Source organism: Balaenoptera physalus (genome assembly GCF_965194825.1).
Source record: "Balaenoptera physalus genome assembly, chromosome: 2".
Classification (NCBI taxonomy): Eukaryota; Metazoa; Chordata; class Mammalia; order Artiodactyla; family Balaenopteridae; genus Balaenoptera; species Balaenoptera physalus.
The window spans coordinates 159581915-159601841 of NC_138883.1; the positions used below are offsets into that span (position 1 = coordinate 159581915).

The window sequence follows — 19927 nt, forward strand, 5'->3', positions numbered from 1 at the left end:
ATGGCAGTGAAAATGAGTTGGGAAGGGCAGGCTGGAACTCCCAAAATGCCTGACAAGGGAAATTGTGCTTCACCCTGAAAGCAGTGAGCACTCCCAATGAATTTTTAAGCCAGAGTGCATGACAGAGACATTATATTGCGGCTAAATATAAAAACTCAAATACAAAAAATTATCCAAGCAGGTTGGTATATATAAACTTTTTCTCAAAAGGGCAATAAAACATACATAAACGACAAAAAGATAATCACTACACATTAATAAGTTACGAAGCGTAATAAATCTGAACACGATGAACACTTGTTTATTTAACAAACACATACTACGTGCCTGGTGCTGTTCTAAGCACTTTACAAAAGTTGACTCACTTAATCCACATTAACAACCACAGGAGAACTTTTGTCCAAGTCTACATATGAGGAGACTGAGGCACAGGAAAATGAATTAACTTGCCCAAGGTCACATGACTATTCAGGAAATGAACCCAAGCAATCTGGCTCTACAATCTATCCCGTGCTGTCTAACAGAACTTTCTGTGACGTAGCTGTTGAGCACTTAGGATGCGGCTTGCGTGACTGAGGTACTGAATGTCTTATTTTACTTAATTTTAATTATTTAAGTTTAAAGAACCACATATTAGTGGCTAGTGTAGCACACTGGACGGAGTTCAGACTCTGCGCTTCATTACAGCAGAGCACTGCATTACTGACAAGCAAGAGAGGAATGCTAGTCAGGGAGTCCACTGCATTCAATTTTTAAAGTTTAAACAATACAAAGAAAACCTTTCCAATAATTTAGTTTCAAGCAACAAGTGATTGCAAAATTCACTCTTTACTTTCGAAATTCTTCACCAAAGTTAAGACAAAGATACACTGGGTCTATGAGCTAAATAAAATGGACCCATTTTTCTTTAAAATAATATTTAAAACAAGGTTATTAAGATCTGTACATACAAGTATATTTCCCTAAAACAAAGTTTTGATAAAACTTTTCTCAGTTAACTTTGCCCACAAGACACATACAACTTTGACGTCCAATATTACATAGCTAAATTTAAAGAATAAATTCACTGCTTAAAGTTTTCCAAGTACAAATGAACCAACACTACAATAAATATTAATAAACATCAGTATATTGAATCTGACCATTGTCCACAGAACCCTGTACAGTGTCTCAGACATAAACACCTATAAACAAGCTATCAGCCATCTAAGTGATCAAGAGTGCAGCATCAACAGTAATAACATTAATAAAGATGACAAAACCAACAAAAATATTAACGGCAGCTTACATTTAGCCCTTACTAGGTGCCAGCCACTGCGCAGGGTCCTTCTTATGCCTTATCTCAATCCTCACAACACTCCTGTGAAGTACATACTATTATTATCCCTACTTTTCAGATAAAGAATCTGTTGCACAGGGAGGTTAAGTAACTTGCCAAAGGTCACACAGCGAATAAGTAAGTGAACAGCAAATCCAGGGCTGAGACCCAATCAGCCTGACTGGGTAGCCATGCTCTCAATCAGCCTCCCCTTGCTGCAGTCACTCACAGAGCAGTAAATTGTGGGAAATCTCTAAAAGCTCTTCATAATTAAGTCAATTACACAACCCAATTTACTGTGTGTATGTGTTTGTTCAGAAAGAGTAGATGTAGGCAGGCAGGCATTATGAATTTGATATTTTAATCTAAGAGGCTACCATGGAAAAACAAAAATGGCTTTAAGAAAACCAGTAGAACATGAATGTCAGGGCTATATGAGGTCTTAGGGAACAACTCATCATAGAACAGATGGAAAACTCTGTGACACAAAGACACTCACTGACCTGCCCAAAGTCGCATGGTGGTATGACCAGATCACAGGTTTTCTGGGTCCCAAATCATCAATGTCCTGCCCACCATATTATAATGGCCACATGTCTGTTTTAACTTGGGATATAGGCTACTCCTCATTAAGACTGCCCAACCCCAGCACCGAACAAAGTACACTGTAATGGTGTTAGAGGTGCATTTAAAAGACACTTTTTTTTTAACCACATTGGATACCATACTACTGAGGATTGCTTTGACCATGAGTAATAAACCAAGAAGTCTAGCAGTAAGTCAAACAACTAAATAAAGTACACTAGATGCTACAACTTCACTTTCTCAAGCTTAAACAGTCAACATGAAGCAAAATATGGGTATAGTTTAAACATAAGCTGAAAGCCATTTTCTATCAAACCATTACAAAATATCTTAAAGGGGAATCACACATTTCTCTGTCCATTGTTAAGTTATTAGCTATAATATTTCACTTATCTAACGATCAGTTTATGACCATCTCAACTATCTAAAACACAGCTAAAAAACACAATGGAAACAAAAATGTTCAGTAAGCCAAAACATTTCAATTAACATTTACTGGTCAATTTAATAAATATAATCATAAGGTACAGTAGAATTTTAAACGTGTAGTAATAGAGGCAAAAGCAAAATACTAAGAGAATACAAAGAAAGGAATGATTAATTCTGACCTAAAAGGGCAAGAGGAGAAAAAGATCAGGGAATGCTTTTTGGTGGGGGTGGCATTTGAGCCTTGGAGGCAGATCTGTAAGGACTATAGTCACTGGAGAAGGAAGGGAAGGACTTGCCGTCCTGATGGAGCAGCACATCTGGGAAACAGCAAGCATTCTGGTGTCGCTGGCATAGAGGGTGCATGGGGAGATCTAGTTAGTGATCGCCACAGCTAGAAATATAGGTGAAGTCCCAATTCCAGGTCTTATGGCAAATTATTTCACAAAATGATCTCAGACAGCAATGGAAGGATGGAATAGAGAGTTAAATGACCACCTACCACTGACCAGTCTTCTCACCTTCTCCCACTGTCACCTTAAGAATATTTTCAAACTTCTTCACATGTTTGGCACCTGAGCTCTCCTCCACTATTTATTTTGCTTGAGATGCTTATACACTCTCTTTCCCCCCCCCCCCTAGTTTTTATGCATCCTTTGATACTTAGCTCAAATGAGGGCATCTGTCACTTCACCAAAGAGTTCAATCCCTTCACTCTCCTAATTAGCAAATCAGGGCCAGTTCCCCCTTTGGGTTCCCACGACACCTCGTCTACTACAACACCTCTCATACTATTGTAATCATTGACTTTTGTCTCTTACCACCCCCATATGAGTTCCTTGAGGATACATCTCTGTGCCCTTTCATCTAAGATGCAGTAAGTGTTCAATGCATGTTTATCAAATAAAATAAATGAGGAGGCTATTTTAATAATCTAGAGGAGAGGTGCTAAGGCATGAAAGTGGGAATGAAAAGGTTAGGACAGATGCCAAAGCTCATATGTTTTACTAACAGGAGAGACTTTCAGGGCTTCACTCTAAATCTACTCTTATTTTAAGAATAATTTTGATAAACATGGTCATCAGGTTTTGTAACCTACAAAAAAATTGTTTTAATAAAGAACTTGAATCATTAAGAAACGATTAATTTATATTTAGCATACTTCTATTTAGCCAGATAAAGAAACATGTCATATTTTCAAAACATTTTTGTCCAAATAAACATGAGGCCTTTAAAGGAGAAAACCAGGCTTCTTACTAATACAAAGTTACGATGGTTACATTTGTGCCTTATGTACATCTGAACAGACGGTAGGGTTTTACCTCTGGTCTACTCAATGAGGTGGTTCCTTCCCAATCTAGTCAAACTTGGCCCTGGAGGTGCAGGCTAACCAGGTCATTCAAGACGAAAACTGTTACAGTTTATTTTTCCATTTAGCACAGAATCACTTATCCCATTCCTTTCCCTAGTCCACAAGACTAAGTTGCTTTAACTCTGCACACGTTGACCTCATGGCAAAACAAACAACTCACTATACTGCCCTGACTATACAATCACCTATTAAGACTAGACTGCATTAACAAATGTATATTCTTCCATTCATTCCTTCACTCAGTAAATAGCTGGGATCTTCTATATCCCAGATATGGGCAGAGATCGTATCTTATTTTGTATCCCCAGTGATTAGCAAAGTGTCTTCCAAATAGTGGACACCTGATAAAGGTGAACAAATGAGAGAATGATGAATGAACAAATGAATGAATACATATACATGCATATTTGACCCTCCATCCCATAACTTTTCCAAAGACCAGTTATCCTTTGCCTAGTCTTCCAAGGCTGTACTACAAAATATCTATTCCTATGCACTTTAACTACTCACAAACGTCAATCACTTCCAGCAGTTACCACAGCATCACCAGAATAGAGTGTGGATCCACAAAAATTATCCTTCAAATAGCGTTACTAGTTCTCTCCCTTTCTTATAGTGCTAACTGTTGCAAAATTCTAAGTTCCTTAAAGAGCATTAGCATGAACACTTAGCACTGTATTTCACTAAGTTCTGGAAGGTTGGGATACTTCATTAATGTTTCTACTAAGTGACAAAGCAATGATTTGGCAAATATTTTGAAAATTTTAGAGAAAATATTCATGAATATTCCATAATTTCTCTCTTTCTCCAAAATAATTCTTAGCTATACCCTTGGATCTTATTTAAAATATATTAAGTTTGTTTACTATCTCATACCAAGGAAAACTAATTGATGAAAATTTCTCAAACCATTTATCATAATTATTTCATCCTCAATTTTGATACTTCCCCTCACAAATCAATTTTTCCATACTTTACTAACACTAATGTGAATACAATACTTTGAAATGTTGCTGTCTCTGCAGCCATCCAAATTCATACTATATTTTAAATAATTGAGTTAAAAACTCTCTTCCTATGGGCCATTGTTTTATACTTGTCTGTAGGACTTTATCTTTCTCAAGCAGTTTATCAATGTTAAAAATTGGTAAAATATAACATTACTTTGCAAAAAGACAAAACTAATAGTAAATATGTTTGCTAAATGATTCAAAACACCATGAGAATGGGTTTGAAAAAAACAAGCTTCTAAGAAAAATGTCTATGTATAAGCTGCCTCTGTTTTCCCTGGTCATGGAAAAGTCTGTCTGAAATATAGGGGGAAAAAAATCTAAGAGCAAAAACCATTCTACTATGTTAGTTAGTATCTTTTAGTACGATTTTTCCTATATTCATATGGCATTTCCTGTCAATATGATTACATTATTTACGTGTGTGTGTAAGCATTATGAAAGGCAAGAAGAATATTATTATTCTTTCCCCAGGTATATTCCAAGTAACTATGATTATGACTGAAAACATATAAACTGGAAGAAACATTCCAATAAAAAAAAAATTCTGACTGTCTGTAAAGGTCAAACTGTATGAATCTGACATTTTCAAACAGATTGGGATTAAATTAACCGATTTATATTCTCTTGAAATAGTAAAAGCGAAAAGCATTTTAAAAAATGCCTAATTGTTAGAATCCTGCTATTCAGAGATAGAAACAATCTTTTGTTTCAGAAGAAAGTGAAGAAGAAAACAGGAGGTAAGTAATTGTAAAATATCCTAAATAAGACTAACACATTTTCAAAAGTAAATGACAATATTTTCTTTGCTTTGTGAGATGCATTTTTTGTCCATTTAAATACCACGTTCTTCCATAAAATCAGAACAGACAAGAAGATTTCTAAGGTTTCTTTCAGCTGTAATATTCCGTATACATGTTACAATATTATTTAATACCATTACCCTAAATCATTTTACATAGGACTTGAGGAATCTCATAAGCTTCACTTTAAACACAGATCATATCAAGTTTTTAAAAAAATCCAAAGTACTCTATATTTTATATCATCTGAGGTATGCTTACGCTAATCATATAAAGACAGAATGCTATATCTTTCATATGAAAAGGCTGGTATATAAATTTATCAACTGACTGATTTTAAACCCTAGATTAAATTACTGAAATTGCCAGTATTATAAACTTAGCTGATGGCCTACATTTCTTAAATTAATTCCTAACTGTTATTTTGGAGATTTACTATTTCAAAAAGAAATAGTAAATCTTTCTTTTAAAAAGAAAATATACAAGTATTTCTTCAAAGATGTATCTGCATTAGTTCATTTTAAGATCTGTAAGTCAGGCATGCAATTAAAAAGATTTTGAAAATGTATTCCAGCATAGCCCAAACTGTCGCAGGCTATAAATATAGGACTATTTTAAATATAAACAGTGCTGATTAAGCATATATCATGGACAGAAAAAAGCAATTATTCACTGAAAAAGGCAATAAAATCTACCCTTCTCTGGCTAAATTCATATTTATTACTATTATTTATCACTTATTCACATAAATAAGAACCATCTAATTCTTCTGCTCTACTATAGGCAGAATCCTAGCTTGTTCTCTTCTGATTTCTGCCATGAACATTTATATTTTAAAGTTAAAAGAGAAGAGGATTATATAAATTATTCTTCTACCTCCAAAATAAATAATGCGAGAGGATCCTTACAGCATGAAAAGTACTGCCGCAGCAGATATGTCATAACCTCTCCTCACTCTTCGTACCTTGAAATAAAATGGAATGCTTCTAATTTGTGTTTAAAAACAGTAATAATGAGGCATGTTCACAATTATGTCATTACCTGATCCTCCTCAGATACCGTAATATATCAGAAGAGCACAATCACACAGGATAACTCAAACTCCTTTTTTATAGCTGCTCTTTAGGTCGATATTCGTAAAAATCCCTAAGTGCCTTAAAGTGCTCTGATTGTTCATCCTGATGCTGTTCCTACCTTCCTTCACTCTGGCTGCTTTTTGCCTGGATGGTGTCACCAGCTCCTTTACAATCTGCAAGACTTGAATCATTGCTAGTTAACAAGCCAAAGGCTCCAGCTGCTTCCTCCAGGAATCCAACAGGTTTCATCACCGCGAGCTCACTGCATCTCTGCTTTCAGGAAGCTCAGGCACAAGCACAGTTCAACTCCAGAGAAGTGCATGCTCTGCTTAGCTCTCCCTGAAGGCTCTGAAGCAGTTAATAAGAAACAACAAAAGTATGGGCTGCATCTTCTTGAAATGATGGATTCAAAGTGATTTTTGCACAAGTGAAAACCACCGTCCTCAAAGTCCAAAATGTATGACTTTGCAGAGCATTAACAAGTTATAAACAAAGCAAAACAAAATATGAGTAATCATCTGTTAAAGCACTAAGCACAGCGAAAACATTTTCTGACAAAAGTCACGACAGGAAAAATAAAGTGCTATGCTATAAATTCTCATATAGTGGATTGCAGATGCTGTGTGCAAGTTTTTAAAAACACACTCAGAAGCAGTCAACCAAAATACCCTGCACTGTCAAAGCCCTGATACTTTTTTCCAATTTCTCAAAAATCTCATATTTGAAATACAGAAAATAAAATGTGGATAAAAATACAACTTTATCTTGCTAACTCAAAGCTCCCAGATCTGCACAGAAGAAATGGTACCTCAAAAAATATCCTAAGGATTCCCTGCCCTCCTCCTCACACATGCCCCTGAGGTTCTAGCCCCTGAAGAGAGGTCTCGGTCCTGCCACACACTGGAAATCCCCAGAAGGCCTGTAAATGCATTGGTCTCACCGTCAGAGGCATGGGCCAGAGAATTTCAAATCAAGTATAACCATATGATTTTTAACAGCCAAGCTGCAACCATGCTCAATTAATATTTAATACTTTCATCATGTGTTCTATTTAGCACATAGCAGCCCTTTTCAAAGTAAACCTACAGAGTTAATTAAAAAAGAATGAGCTTCAGGTTCACATTGTCAAATGTTACATTTACTAAAGTGATTCTTCACCAGCAAATTGTTCCTCTTACTGTACTGCTGACTTTCCTAGTTTTCTTTCCTTCCCTTCCCATTTACTGATATTCTTAATGTATCATAAAATAATAGATCCAGAGCAAATCAAAGGCAGTTCCTTTGCCTCCACACAGTTAAAGGCTTGCTTGTTATTTTCCCATTTTTCAATTGGACAACTGAGGTACACGGTGAATCAACTATGGTTGGAAGTAAAACACAGGATCCAAAACCCAAAGGCTTCTGCCTTCTATGACACCAAGACTCTTCTGTAAAAATGTACAGTTTTGAAATTCAGGGTAAAGTTGTCAGCTCTTCAAAGAAGAGGTGCTATAACATGTGCATATATATCCACCCATAATGTACTCTCCATATGGGTGTTAATTGAAGACATAAGTGCTACAAATCCATGATGGTGAGAAAATATTTGCAAATGGAAGACAAAACACAGCAATTATCCTAACTACCTATTATCTTTAAAGAGCTTGTTTGTACTTGCAAACCAAATCAAGAGTTCAGATGGGTCAAAGACCAAGTTTTAAACCTCAAATCAAAACTGTGTTTTTCAATGAATCCCTCTGAAGACCTGAAATAGACAAATCAACATTTAAGTCAAACCCTTCAAATCAAGTTCCCCTAATTCTTTGTAGCCCTTGCCCCATTTCCTAGGGCAGTTCTGAACATGAAACAGGTATTAAGTATCTACTGGCTTTATTTTCCAGTTCTTTGCATGTCCAGCTCCTGAGAAATTACTTCCACTTTTCTGGGAAAGAAATGATGTCTGTGAAAAGTACTTTATGGTAGCTTTGCTTTCTCTCATAATTTTTCTCTTTCCATGCAAGGAAGGGGATATACAGGACACCATCCTCTCAGTCAACTCTATCTTCCATATCTGATCAGTGAAGAGAGGAATATCTGTATTCATGTTTCCATAAATTTCAATTATCATAACTCCCTATTCTCACTGATATCAGTATTGGTTTTGAAAATGAAAATCATATCATGATCAGTTTGAACACACTAGTTCACCACTGTTAGCCCTTAACTTCTGCTAACCTACCAATAGTTTTTTCTTGTTTCTCTCATTTGCTTCTCATGTTTTTATCACACATTACATCAGTAAAAATATCTGAGCATATATTCTAATATATGGAACTGAGCTGTACTCTAAAATGTCAAGATCACGAAAGACAAAGACAGACTGAGGAACAGTTACAGATTAGAGGAGAGTAAAGAGTCGGGATTACTAAATGGAACACACGATTCCGGATTAGATACTGAACCAGAAAGGGATAAAGGAAAATATATGACATTTTGAGACAACTGGCAAAATTTGAATACAATCTATAGATCATCAATATTAATTTCCTGACTATGACCATTCCATGGTAGTTATGTAACAGAATATCCTGGATGTTAGGAAATACACCCTGAAGTACTTAAGGGTAAATATCAATACATTAATTTACTCTCTGATGGGGCAAAAATAATATTTATTAGAATGAGAAAGCAAATGTGGTAAAATGTTAACATTTGGGAAATCCAGGTAAGAGAAGATGAGAATTGTTTATGTTACTCTTGCAACATTTTCCTAATCTGAAACTATTTCAAAATAAGTTAAATTCTGACTACATATCCCAATATATGCATTATTTTTTTGTTTAAAAAAGATATGTATGTGTTCATATTTATATATGTTTAAATCATACAAAACAGTAATTTAAAATGATGAGGAGATAAATAATATAAGAAGAATTACACATTTGTATATAGGCTGTGTTTCAGTTAACTCTGTGTATGTATGTACACATTTACCTAACTTGCACGTGCATTCTCACACTTGCTTCCTTCACCCCAGAGATCATTCTGAACCCTCCTGTAAGGCAAGTTTGGGCTTACTCTGGCATGGTCAGGCTTAAAATAATTAATTTTGCCACTAAAACCGATCTGCTGGAGGAGATGCCTGAAGCAGTGGTCCTCCACTCCTACCCCTTTACACAATCTCCTTTCTCCCATTTTACGAGACAAAGGTCACCCCTCACCCATTTTACTATGGTGCAGAGCTCCAAAGCGTAAAAACATGGCAGGTGGGGGACACAGAAAATTCAGCAGTTCCTCTGATCAAGGCACAAGAAGTAACATCAGCCCATTCAACTGATTAAGATACATGAGTTTCTAATAAAGTATTTGTTTATAATGAATATCAAAATTTATCACATGTTTGTTGTTTTTGACCAACTGCATTAGGATAAAACTCTGGGAGGAAAGTGGAATGAATGTATAATTTCAGAAAAAAAGGGAAGTATGTAAAATCTCTAGCTACTAAGGAATAGCCTATTCCTTTTTTTAGATGGATGACACTGGGTATCAAACCACTGTGATATTTAAACCCTACTGTATACACTTACAAGAGGGATGTAACAGTTTTCATCTACTTAATATTTTTCCTCATTGGGCCTCCGGCACAAAGAATTGCTTTAATCATTGTCCTTAGCTCTTATCATTGGTCCATGCATGTTCCAGTTTTACTTACCCACTTAATTATTTAATAATTTTCAATAATTTAATAAACGCCACAAAGCAACCACCCAGACAAAAACTAGCATGTTAACAATAATCTACATTTAACCTATGGTGCCCCCAAACACCAACTCAGCCCCCTGCTTTCACCCCAAAGTAAGAATCATCCTGAATCCAGTAGTTACCATTCCATTGATTTCCTTTATGTCTATCTATATGCTATTAAACACACACACACACACACACACACACACACACACACACAATCCTTGTGTTGCTGTTTGGTTGTTCTGAACTTTATAAAAAGGGCATCATATTTCATGTGATGTTTGGGGAATTATATTTTTTCTTAAAAGTAATTCTATTACATTCTAGACCAGTGGTTCTCAATCTTCAATACACACTGAAATTACCTGGGAAATATTTTAAAGTATGATGCCTGGGTCCATCCACAGAGATTTTGACTTCACTGTCCTAGGATGCAGCCTGAACACCATAAATTTTAAAAGCTCCCCCAAATGATCCTAACATTCAGCCAAGGTTAAGAACCGCTACTCTAGAAGAATGACACAGGAAAAGCTAACTATATGTGGATAAGTAAACATGAAAAGTACAAAATGTTAATGAATGCCCTATTGCCATTTATTTATACATACATGAGGGGAAAGAGAGAGATGGGTGTATGAAGGAAACTATCAAAATGTTACCAATGATTTTTCCTCTGAATGGTGGCATTATAAATATTTACTGTCTCCTTTTGTTATACTTTTCTACACAGAACACATTATACTATCAGTACTTTTTTTTTTAAAGGGAATTACATTTTGGTTTTTAAAAAATCTATATCATGTCACCAAAAAAGATATATATAGAAAACAAATAAGTATACGAACAGAGGCTCAACACCCTATGTCATTAGGGAATTTCAAACTAAGACAATCAGATACCACTGCACATCTCCCTGAATGGCTAAAATCCAATACACTGACAACATCAAGTGCTGGCAAGGATGTGCAGCAACAGGAACTCTCATCTATTGCTGACGGGAATGCAAAATGGTGCAGCCACTTTGGAACACAATTTGCTGGTTTCTTACAAAACTAAATATACTAATATAATATACTAATATGATCTACCAATTGTGCTCCCTGGTATTTACCCAAATGAGTTGAAAACTTATGTCCACACAAAAACCTTTATATTTATAATTGCCAAAACTTAGAAGCAACCAAGACGTTCTTCAGTAGGTGAATTCTGGATAAACAAACTGTGCTACATCCAGGCAATGGAATATTATTCAGCAATAAAAGGAAATGAGCTATCAAACACAAAAATACATGGAGGAATCTTAAATGCATATTGTTAAGTGAAAGAAGTCAATCTGAAATAAGCTGCATAGTATATGATTCCAACCACATGACATTCTGGAAAAGGCAAAACTATGGAGACAATAAAATGATCAGTAGTTGTCAGGAATTTGGGAAGAAGGAGAGAAGAATGAATATGTGGATTTTTAGGGCAGTGAAAACTACTCTGTATGGTATCGTAATGACAGATACATGTCATTACACATTTGTCAACACTCATAGAACATATGACTCAATGAGTGAACCCTAATGTAAACTATGGACTTTAGTTAACAATAATACTTCAATATTGGCCCATCAATTGCAGTAAATGTACCACACTGGTGTAAGATGTTAGTAACAGGGGTATGAGGGAACTCTTGGTACTTTCCACTCAATTTTTCTGTAAACCTAAAACTGTTCTGAAAATAATAGTCTTTATAAAAAATTACAAAGGAAATCTATATTCAATATATATTTAATCTACATCCCACTCTTCACACTTTAATACAAAGATAAATCCAAAGAGTACAGAGTTTAACAAGAGAGAGCGTGCTTAAAACAAAAATCCTAATTGCCCACATACATGAGAGATCCATGTGGCCTGGAGGACAAGGACTATAATTATAGTTGCCCTTGCAATGGGCTGCCTGCAAACAGTTGTGAGCTACTTCTTTTAACAGAAAAATTCTTACCTCAATCTTGTTTCCTACATTTGTATTTTTGTTATACATAGCCACCCCCAAAACCACTAACTTTTGGCTAAGCCCCAAAACCGCTGATTTACTTTTCCTTCTCATCACTTCCAAATCCAGCATTCCCAGAGCAGACACAAGGCAGAAAACTCGTGAGAGAACGAGAAAGACATGACAAAGAGAGAAATACAGCAGGCTGGAAATACAGCACTCTCTACTCCTATTTGGATATTTCAATTTGTGCCATTTTCCTTTCTCCAAAGGAGAATATAAGGCAAAAATCAAGTTCTTTCAGATGAAAAGGGATCAAGAACAGGAACTGTATGACAAATGATATAAAGAAAAAACAGCTCAGCAGAGGAAAGAAATCTTTTCCCACCATTCCTCGCTCACCAAAAAAAAAAAAAGAAAGAAAAGAAACAGGAAGAGAGAAAGAACAAGATTGAATTTGATCTCATTTGTATTCTTTCCCTCATTCATTTAATAAAACCATGAACAAGTTCAATGGAGCATCTTTCTTGGCCCTAAGTGAAAAGAAGTACAAGAGAATCCATATATTCTGAAGCAGAATTATATTACTATCCATAAAAATAGTGTTATAGATACTTCAAACCAACTCCTTAGAATCTTAAAAGAACTGCAAATTAATTTAACAAGGTTTCTGCTTGCTTCTTTTTTTCAGTTTACATCTTTAATAGTTTTCTCTTTACAAAAAGAATGCATGTTCACTGTAGAAAAAAAAATACCTAAAAATAAGCCAAAAGAAAATAAAAATCTCTCTTAGGCCCATTATACAGAGATAAGCACTACCAACAACCTTTTAGACTTTTCATGTACTTTTTGCTTGCTGATTTTACAAAAATGAGATAACAGCATGCATACTCTTTTGGAATTGATATGTGTTTTCACACTTCTGAATATTTCATCATCTCTTTCATAAAATAAACACAGACCAGGATATTTGCACTGTGCTCTGTCCACAAAATTTTTTGATCAAATGAATAACAACCCAGCATCTTTTCATTCTTGGCAATGATTCAGATTTTTTCTACCCAATTTTCAGAAAACTTCTTTGGTTTTCCTGGAAATATATTTCAGAATTAAACTACTGTCATTCTTTTTTCAGAACATGTAGATAAATGAGAAGAAAAAAATGTGAGAGGCCACACTTCTTGTGACAAAAATAATCTGAAAATATTCAAGATGTCAGTCGGCCTGCAGATAGAAAAACACTATTGAATATTAAGCTATAAACCACTTCCAACTGGTTTCCTCTTGGGTTAATAAACCAGTTAATATACTTCACTTCTTTGTCATTCTACTTTAATTGTAAGGCTGAAATATAATCACTTTGTTCTAGAATTTTGAAAATCAATCTCTACAAACTCATCAATAGAAAATACAACATACATTCTTTATAAAAAATAAAAGTTTTACATTTTTTCTATACCTAAAAATCTATACTGTTTTCTGTCCAAATAGTGTTCCTAATAATTCACACTGGGTATTTAAAAATTAACATTATCAAAAGTTCATCAACTATCTTCACAGATTTTCATAGAAAAAAAGTAAAACAAAACAAAGAAGATATGAAGGTAAATGCCCTGAAATTGTAGGATGTGGAAACAGCCACAGAATATGTGTTTATGGATGTTGATATTATCCTTCTTTTACATAATCTCCAAGTATATTAGATACAGTAACTGTTTATGAACAAAGTATCTGTATTAATGTAATTAAGTTAGCAATTCTTTCAAAACCAGTTTTTAAAAATATTTTACCAAAGGGCAATTCATTTTACTTATAAAAAGCAACCAAGAAACTGCTCAACTGTGTAGCTCAGTGGAAACTGTCATAAATATGTACAAAATATGCTTTACAAGCAAGGGAAATACAAACATGTTATCCCAATACATCTTCACAAATTCTTAATGTACTGACTGTACACCGTAAGTGCATGTTAAAGGCAATAAAATCTTGTTCATCCATACAAAATATATTACTCATCTAGTATGTATGTACAATACCTAGCAGGTACCTAGTAGATACAATGCCAGTTGCTGGTTATTACAGGGGTGTGATCAACCTCCTTTCATTCTTCCAAGAGAAACTGGCATTAAACACATAATTACACAATTCATTACTGAATTACAACTGAGATGACTACTGCGAGTAACTGGATGACTGCAGCACGTGCCCTTAAGTGGAAAAACGGTGTGAATTAAAGTCCATACATAGTACATTATAACTGAACATATTCCAATTTCTGAATTACCACATTTTTAATTTTTAAAGTAAGCTTTCCTTTGTGCAGAAATGACCTCTCTTTTGACTTTCCCAAGCTACATGCAGATGAATGCACAGATATGGAAGGAAAAGAGACTTTCTAGTCATAATAAGGAAATTTAAATATGACTTTATTTTCAAAATCAAGAATTCAAAGAAAACACAGTATCCAGGCAATCTGACCTACTCCAGATTCTAACAAAGCTATGAAATAACATAATTAGTTTTAAAAAATTCATTACCATTAAAAAACACATATTAAAAATCATTTAAGTATATGTTTATCTCTTAAAATAAATCATAACTCAATTTGGAATAAATCATAATTCATTATAACATCACATTTTAGATCAATAGTCCTATGTGGGGAGATATATATATACACATCAAACATAAAGACATAGGGATTTCTATAGAGTTCATAAAAGTGCTTGTGTACATAAACACAGCAGTCTCTTCAACATTCAGAAAGATCTTTCCAGCGTTTCCTCAATATAAAATCTGTAATCACCATAACACATTAACCACAACAGGGAAGGAAGACCATTAAGAGAGTCCTGGACAGAACCATACATTGAGCAAAACTGATCCATAGCACCTATCATTCTCTGCTCGTCCTCCCTTTCTGAAACCTTTTTCCACCTCTGCCTTTTCTGTATACTGTGCATTCTCTCTCCTCTGACGATCACAAAATTACCCATGTTCCAATAAACATATAAAAACTATATTGTTTCATAATAAATTTTTGGAGAGACAAAAAAGCATCATCCAAGGTTAAAAATCTGTGATTTTTCAATAAGCATTTTGGAAGAAAAGACTATTTTAGAAGGATATGATGCAACAGAAAATGTAAATAGTGAGCACATGAAAAAAGATATCCTAACGATGCTATACCTCCTGAACACCCATTAGGATGGCCGCTATCCAAAAATAGAAAATAACAAGTGTTGGCAAGGATGTGGAGAAATTGGAACTCTAGTACAATGCAAAATGGCGTGGCCACTGTGAAAAGCACTATGGCAGTTCCTCAAAAAATTAAACATAGAATTGCCATATGATCCAGCAGTTCCATTTCTGAGTATATACTCAAAAGAAAAGAAAGCAGGATCTCAAAGCGATATTTGTACACCTAGGTTCATAGCAGCATTATTTACAATAGCCAAAAGGTGGACGCAAGCCAAGTGTCCATCAACAGATGAATGAATAAACAAAATGTAATCCATATAGTAGAATATTATTCAGCCTTAAAAGGTAAGGAAATTCTGATATATACTACAACATGTCTGAACTTTGAGGACATTATGCTAAATGAAATAAGCCAGTCACAAAAAGACAAATACTATATGCTCCCCCGTACCTGAGGTACCCAGAGTAGTCATATTCACAGAGACAGAAAGTAGAATGGTGGTTGCCAAAGGATGTGGGGAGGGGAATATGAGTTGTTTAATGAGTACGGAGTTTCAGTTTTGCAAGGTAAAAAGAGTTCCGGAGATTGGCTGCACAGCAATGTGAATATACTTAATGCTACTGAACTGTACACTTAAAAGTGGCAAAAGATGGCAAATTTTACATTATGGATATTTACCACAAATTTTTTAGAAAGTTATCCTGTCTAAAAATCAAATATGCAACTGAAAGCAACAGTATAATGTCATTTTGAGCCTACTGAGCTAGTCATGGTGAAACTGATATCCTTGTACACCAATTACCAGAGTCACTGTAAATTGATGTAGTCTTTTAAGAAAGACAGGAAGAACATTCCAATACTACAAATCTACAAAAACATTTCAATACTATAAATCTAGCCTAAAGAATTATAATTGTTTTTTTTTTAAGAAAGAGGGCAAAGTCATCAATGATATTCATTTTGCAAACATTTTTAAAAAAATGAACCATCATAAATAAAAGAAAATAATAGGGAAGTAGTTAAATAAGTTACTAAGCATCATTACCTTTAAGGAATATAATTATGAATTCTAAGTATAAAAAACAATTATGGAAATATGATAACTCTCTAAACACAATTCAATGTTAGAAATCCAAATATAAAATTGCATATACACCAAGAACCCAATTATATCAAAATATATAGTATCTGGACAATACCAGAGGACCATATGCAAAAAAGCAAACGAGTGGGGTTACCAATGACTTTTCCCCCCCATTCCCAAATGTATTTATTTTAATGTTACGGTTATACTTTAAAACAACAACAACAAAAGAGGATTAGAGAAAATGAAGAGAACAGGTTAGTTTAGATGAGATTAGGTAAAATTAAGTATAAAATGGAGGCAACAGTAGGGTGTTTATCTAAACTAAAGTTACCAACTTAATCCCCTCCAAACACCTACTTCTACCAATGCTAAATTTTCCTTAATTTCTTAATCTTAATCTCAACCTCTTAACTCCAGATCTTCACACATGTTGCTTCTGTTTAGAACCCTCTCCCCCTTCCTCTTCACTTAGCCAGGCCTCATCTGGAATATGATTTCCTAAGGGGAGTCTTCCTGCCCTCCCAGAAGGAGGTTCCCTGGCTCCTGCAGACACCAGCTTCCCTTTTTGCATTAACAGCGCTGCGGTATCTGTCTTCCCCACTAGTTCTGTGCTCCATGAGGCCCAGGGCCATGTTAGTCTTGTCCTTGTCTATATCCCCAAAGACCAACACAGCAGCAGTGCACGGGGAGGTGCTCACTAAATATCTGTTAGTACTAAAAAGAAAACATTATTAATATTTATTCTAAATCATATATTCTCTTCCTTAAAATTTGTTTTAAAATCAGACTCAAACACCACAACTCTTAAAACATTTTAAGAAATTAATTTATAGCATCACCTGTCTCAATGTTGTCTAAAAACAAGTTTTGAATCTCTTATACTTTGCAATATTCTGTCAATTTTCTAGCTTCCAATATACCTTTCAATTATTAAACTTTTAAGAATTATAACTATAGATGGTAAGTATCCTGACATTTCACATTAAATTTAATATAACCCATAAATCTAACCCATAAAAACCCAATGAGAATCAGAGTCTCGATATGTTCATCTATTCTATTTTTAGCTAAAGAAAATTTATTAGGACAAAGACAGAGAAGCACCAGGTTATGGGAAGGGCTAATCTTTAGTGAAGCAAATTCAATTCATATATGAAGAGCTGCAGCTGCTTTATTGTTATTAAAAAAAAAAACTAAATTCAATAGTGCTATACCTTACACCTTCATAGTACTTATTCAAGAGCATCTTGAGAGTTTCGTCAATGTAATTCAGAACAGGAATCATACGGAAAGGAATTTCTCTTGATAAAAGCCAAATGTCTCCTTTCAAGGTCATCTCACATTCTAGAAAATATTTCATTGCCATTTTTCTCAAGCCTTTGCAATAAAAGCAAAACAGAAACTAGTAAAGCAGAATAATAAATCCTGTTCCTATATAAGAGATTTGAATCCTATTTCAATTAAAGAAGAAATGGGAAATTTTTCTGTGAAAGAACCAAATGGGAAGGAAATGGAGAGATCACCACGCAGTCCTCCTGCCCCTTCCAGACAGGCTTCCTGAAGGAATGCCCCCAGACCAGTCACACATGCCAGGACGGATCCCGGGAGAGGAGCATCAGACAGTCCTAACCTGAGGGACACTCTGTGAAAGAATTGGTCTGTATTCTTCTAAAGCACCACATCATGTGAGATAAAGAACATCTGAGGAAGCTTCCAGATCAGAGGAGACTAAAGAGACCTCACACTAAACGCAAGGCGTGAATGATACTCAGCTGGACCCGGCACTGGAGGGACAGAATTGTCATAAAGGACATTATTGCGGAAACTGTCAGCAATGAAATAAGGATTGTAGACCAGATAAACATAATTTATCTTTTTGATAGTTTTACTGCAGTCATGTAATAGAGTATCCTTATTCTTCAGAACTACACACCGAAATACACGATATATGCAACCTATTCTCAAATGGTTCCAAAATAAATAATGTGTATTTTTAAAATACACATTCAGATATTTTAAAATAAAATAAAGAATTGATCCCATGGATAAAATAAAGTTGGACTGGGTGGGAAGGAAGGATAGAATTTCACGACATCAGAGGTAGAATTTCACCTGCTGAGAACAGAGATGCACTAAACAGAAAAAAATAACTTAAGAAGGAAAATTCTGCAGACCTTCAAGTTATTATTGTCCATCAGAATGCAGCTCAGCGCTGAGCTAGGAAAGCATAGCTTTTAGGTTAGACTAAAACCTGATAGCTAAAAATTTTTTACATCACATTTTAGGGGAAAAGAGAATAATGACTCCACTTTTAAAACACAAGTCAACATTTTTAAGTATACCTTTCTTAAGCGGAGAGTTGCTTCTACTAAGTAATCATTTGCGATCCAAGTTCCTTTTAACAAAGTCAGTTTGGGTACCTAAAAAGTTGGTGCGGGGTTTTTCTCCAGTCCTGGGCAAAGTTCCCCGTACATATACCCATAGGTACATATAGGTACAAAGTTCCATGAAAGGTCTAAGGCTGATTTTTTTTTTTTTTTTAATCACAATGGCCCTATTGCCTCCATGTGTGGTAATGTGGACCAAGACCATGTGCATTCTTCATGGCAGCAGAGAAGGATCTTTCCTAACCCAAAAGAGAGTACAAAGAAGCTTTCTCTTTAGTTAGCAGTAAGGAAACCCCCTTTCATATAGCTTCTAGGTTACTTCTACCACCAGAAACAACACTTTTTATAATAAAGCATGCCAATGAACTATTAATATATCTTGGCAATCATATTCTAACAGTCTGAATCAATCATTTGGCATATAACCTTGTATTACTGCAGTTAAAACAATAAATTCAAGTAGGTTGAAAAATCAAATTCAAATTTTGTTGTGCCATAATTGTCACAAGGAAACAAGTTTTTAATATTCTTTCAACACTGGTAATACCTAGTTCCTCCTTTCCTGGTACATACACTTACTTGATCTATATCTACATATCACATAAGGAAAGAACAGAAAGTTATTACCTAAGGAAAATACAAAAGACCAACTATTGGGCTTCCCTGGTGGCGCAGTGGTTGGGAGTCTGCCTGCTAATGCAGGGGACGCGGGTTCGAGCCCTGGTCTGGGAAGATCCCACATGCCGCGGAGCGACTGGGCCCGTGAGCCACAATTGCTGAGCCTGCGCGTCTGGAGCCTGTGCTCCGCAGCAGGAGAGGCCGCGACGGTGAGAGGCCCGCGCGCCGCGATGAGGGGCGGCCCCCGCTTGCCGCAGCTGGGGAAAGCCCTCGCACAGAAAAAACGAAGACCCAACACAGCCAAAAATAAAATTAATTAAAAAAAAAAAAAAA

The 19927-nt window shown here is 35.2% G+C and overlaps 1 protein-coding gene across 2 annotated transcripts in view; it reads right to left on the reverse strand.

The window, feature by feature from the left end:
- The window catches only part of USP6NL (USP6 N-terminal like), a 155128-nt gene that overhangs the window by 109060 nt on the left and 26141 nt on the right, over positions 1–19927 (reverse strand). Inside the window, exon 1 of one of the 2 annotated variants that reach the window (XM_082449715.1) lies at positions 6709–19625. The exons of the other annotated variant lie outside the window; for it this stretch is intronic. Coding sequence (XP_082305841.1) covers positions 6709–6781 — 73 coding nt within the window. The 5' untranslated portion in view covers positions 6782–19625. Of the gene's footprint in view, positions 1–6708; positions 19626–19927 lie in introns of those variants that run through there. 2 annotated transcript variants of the gene reach the window in all.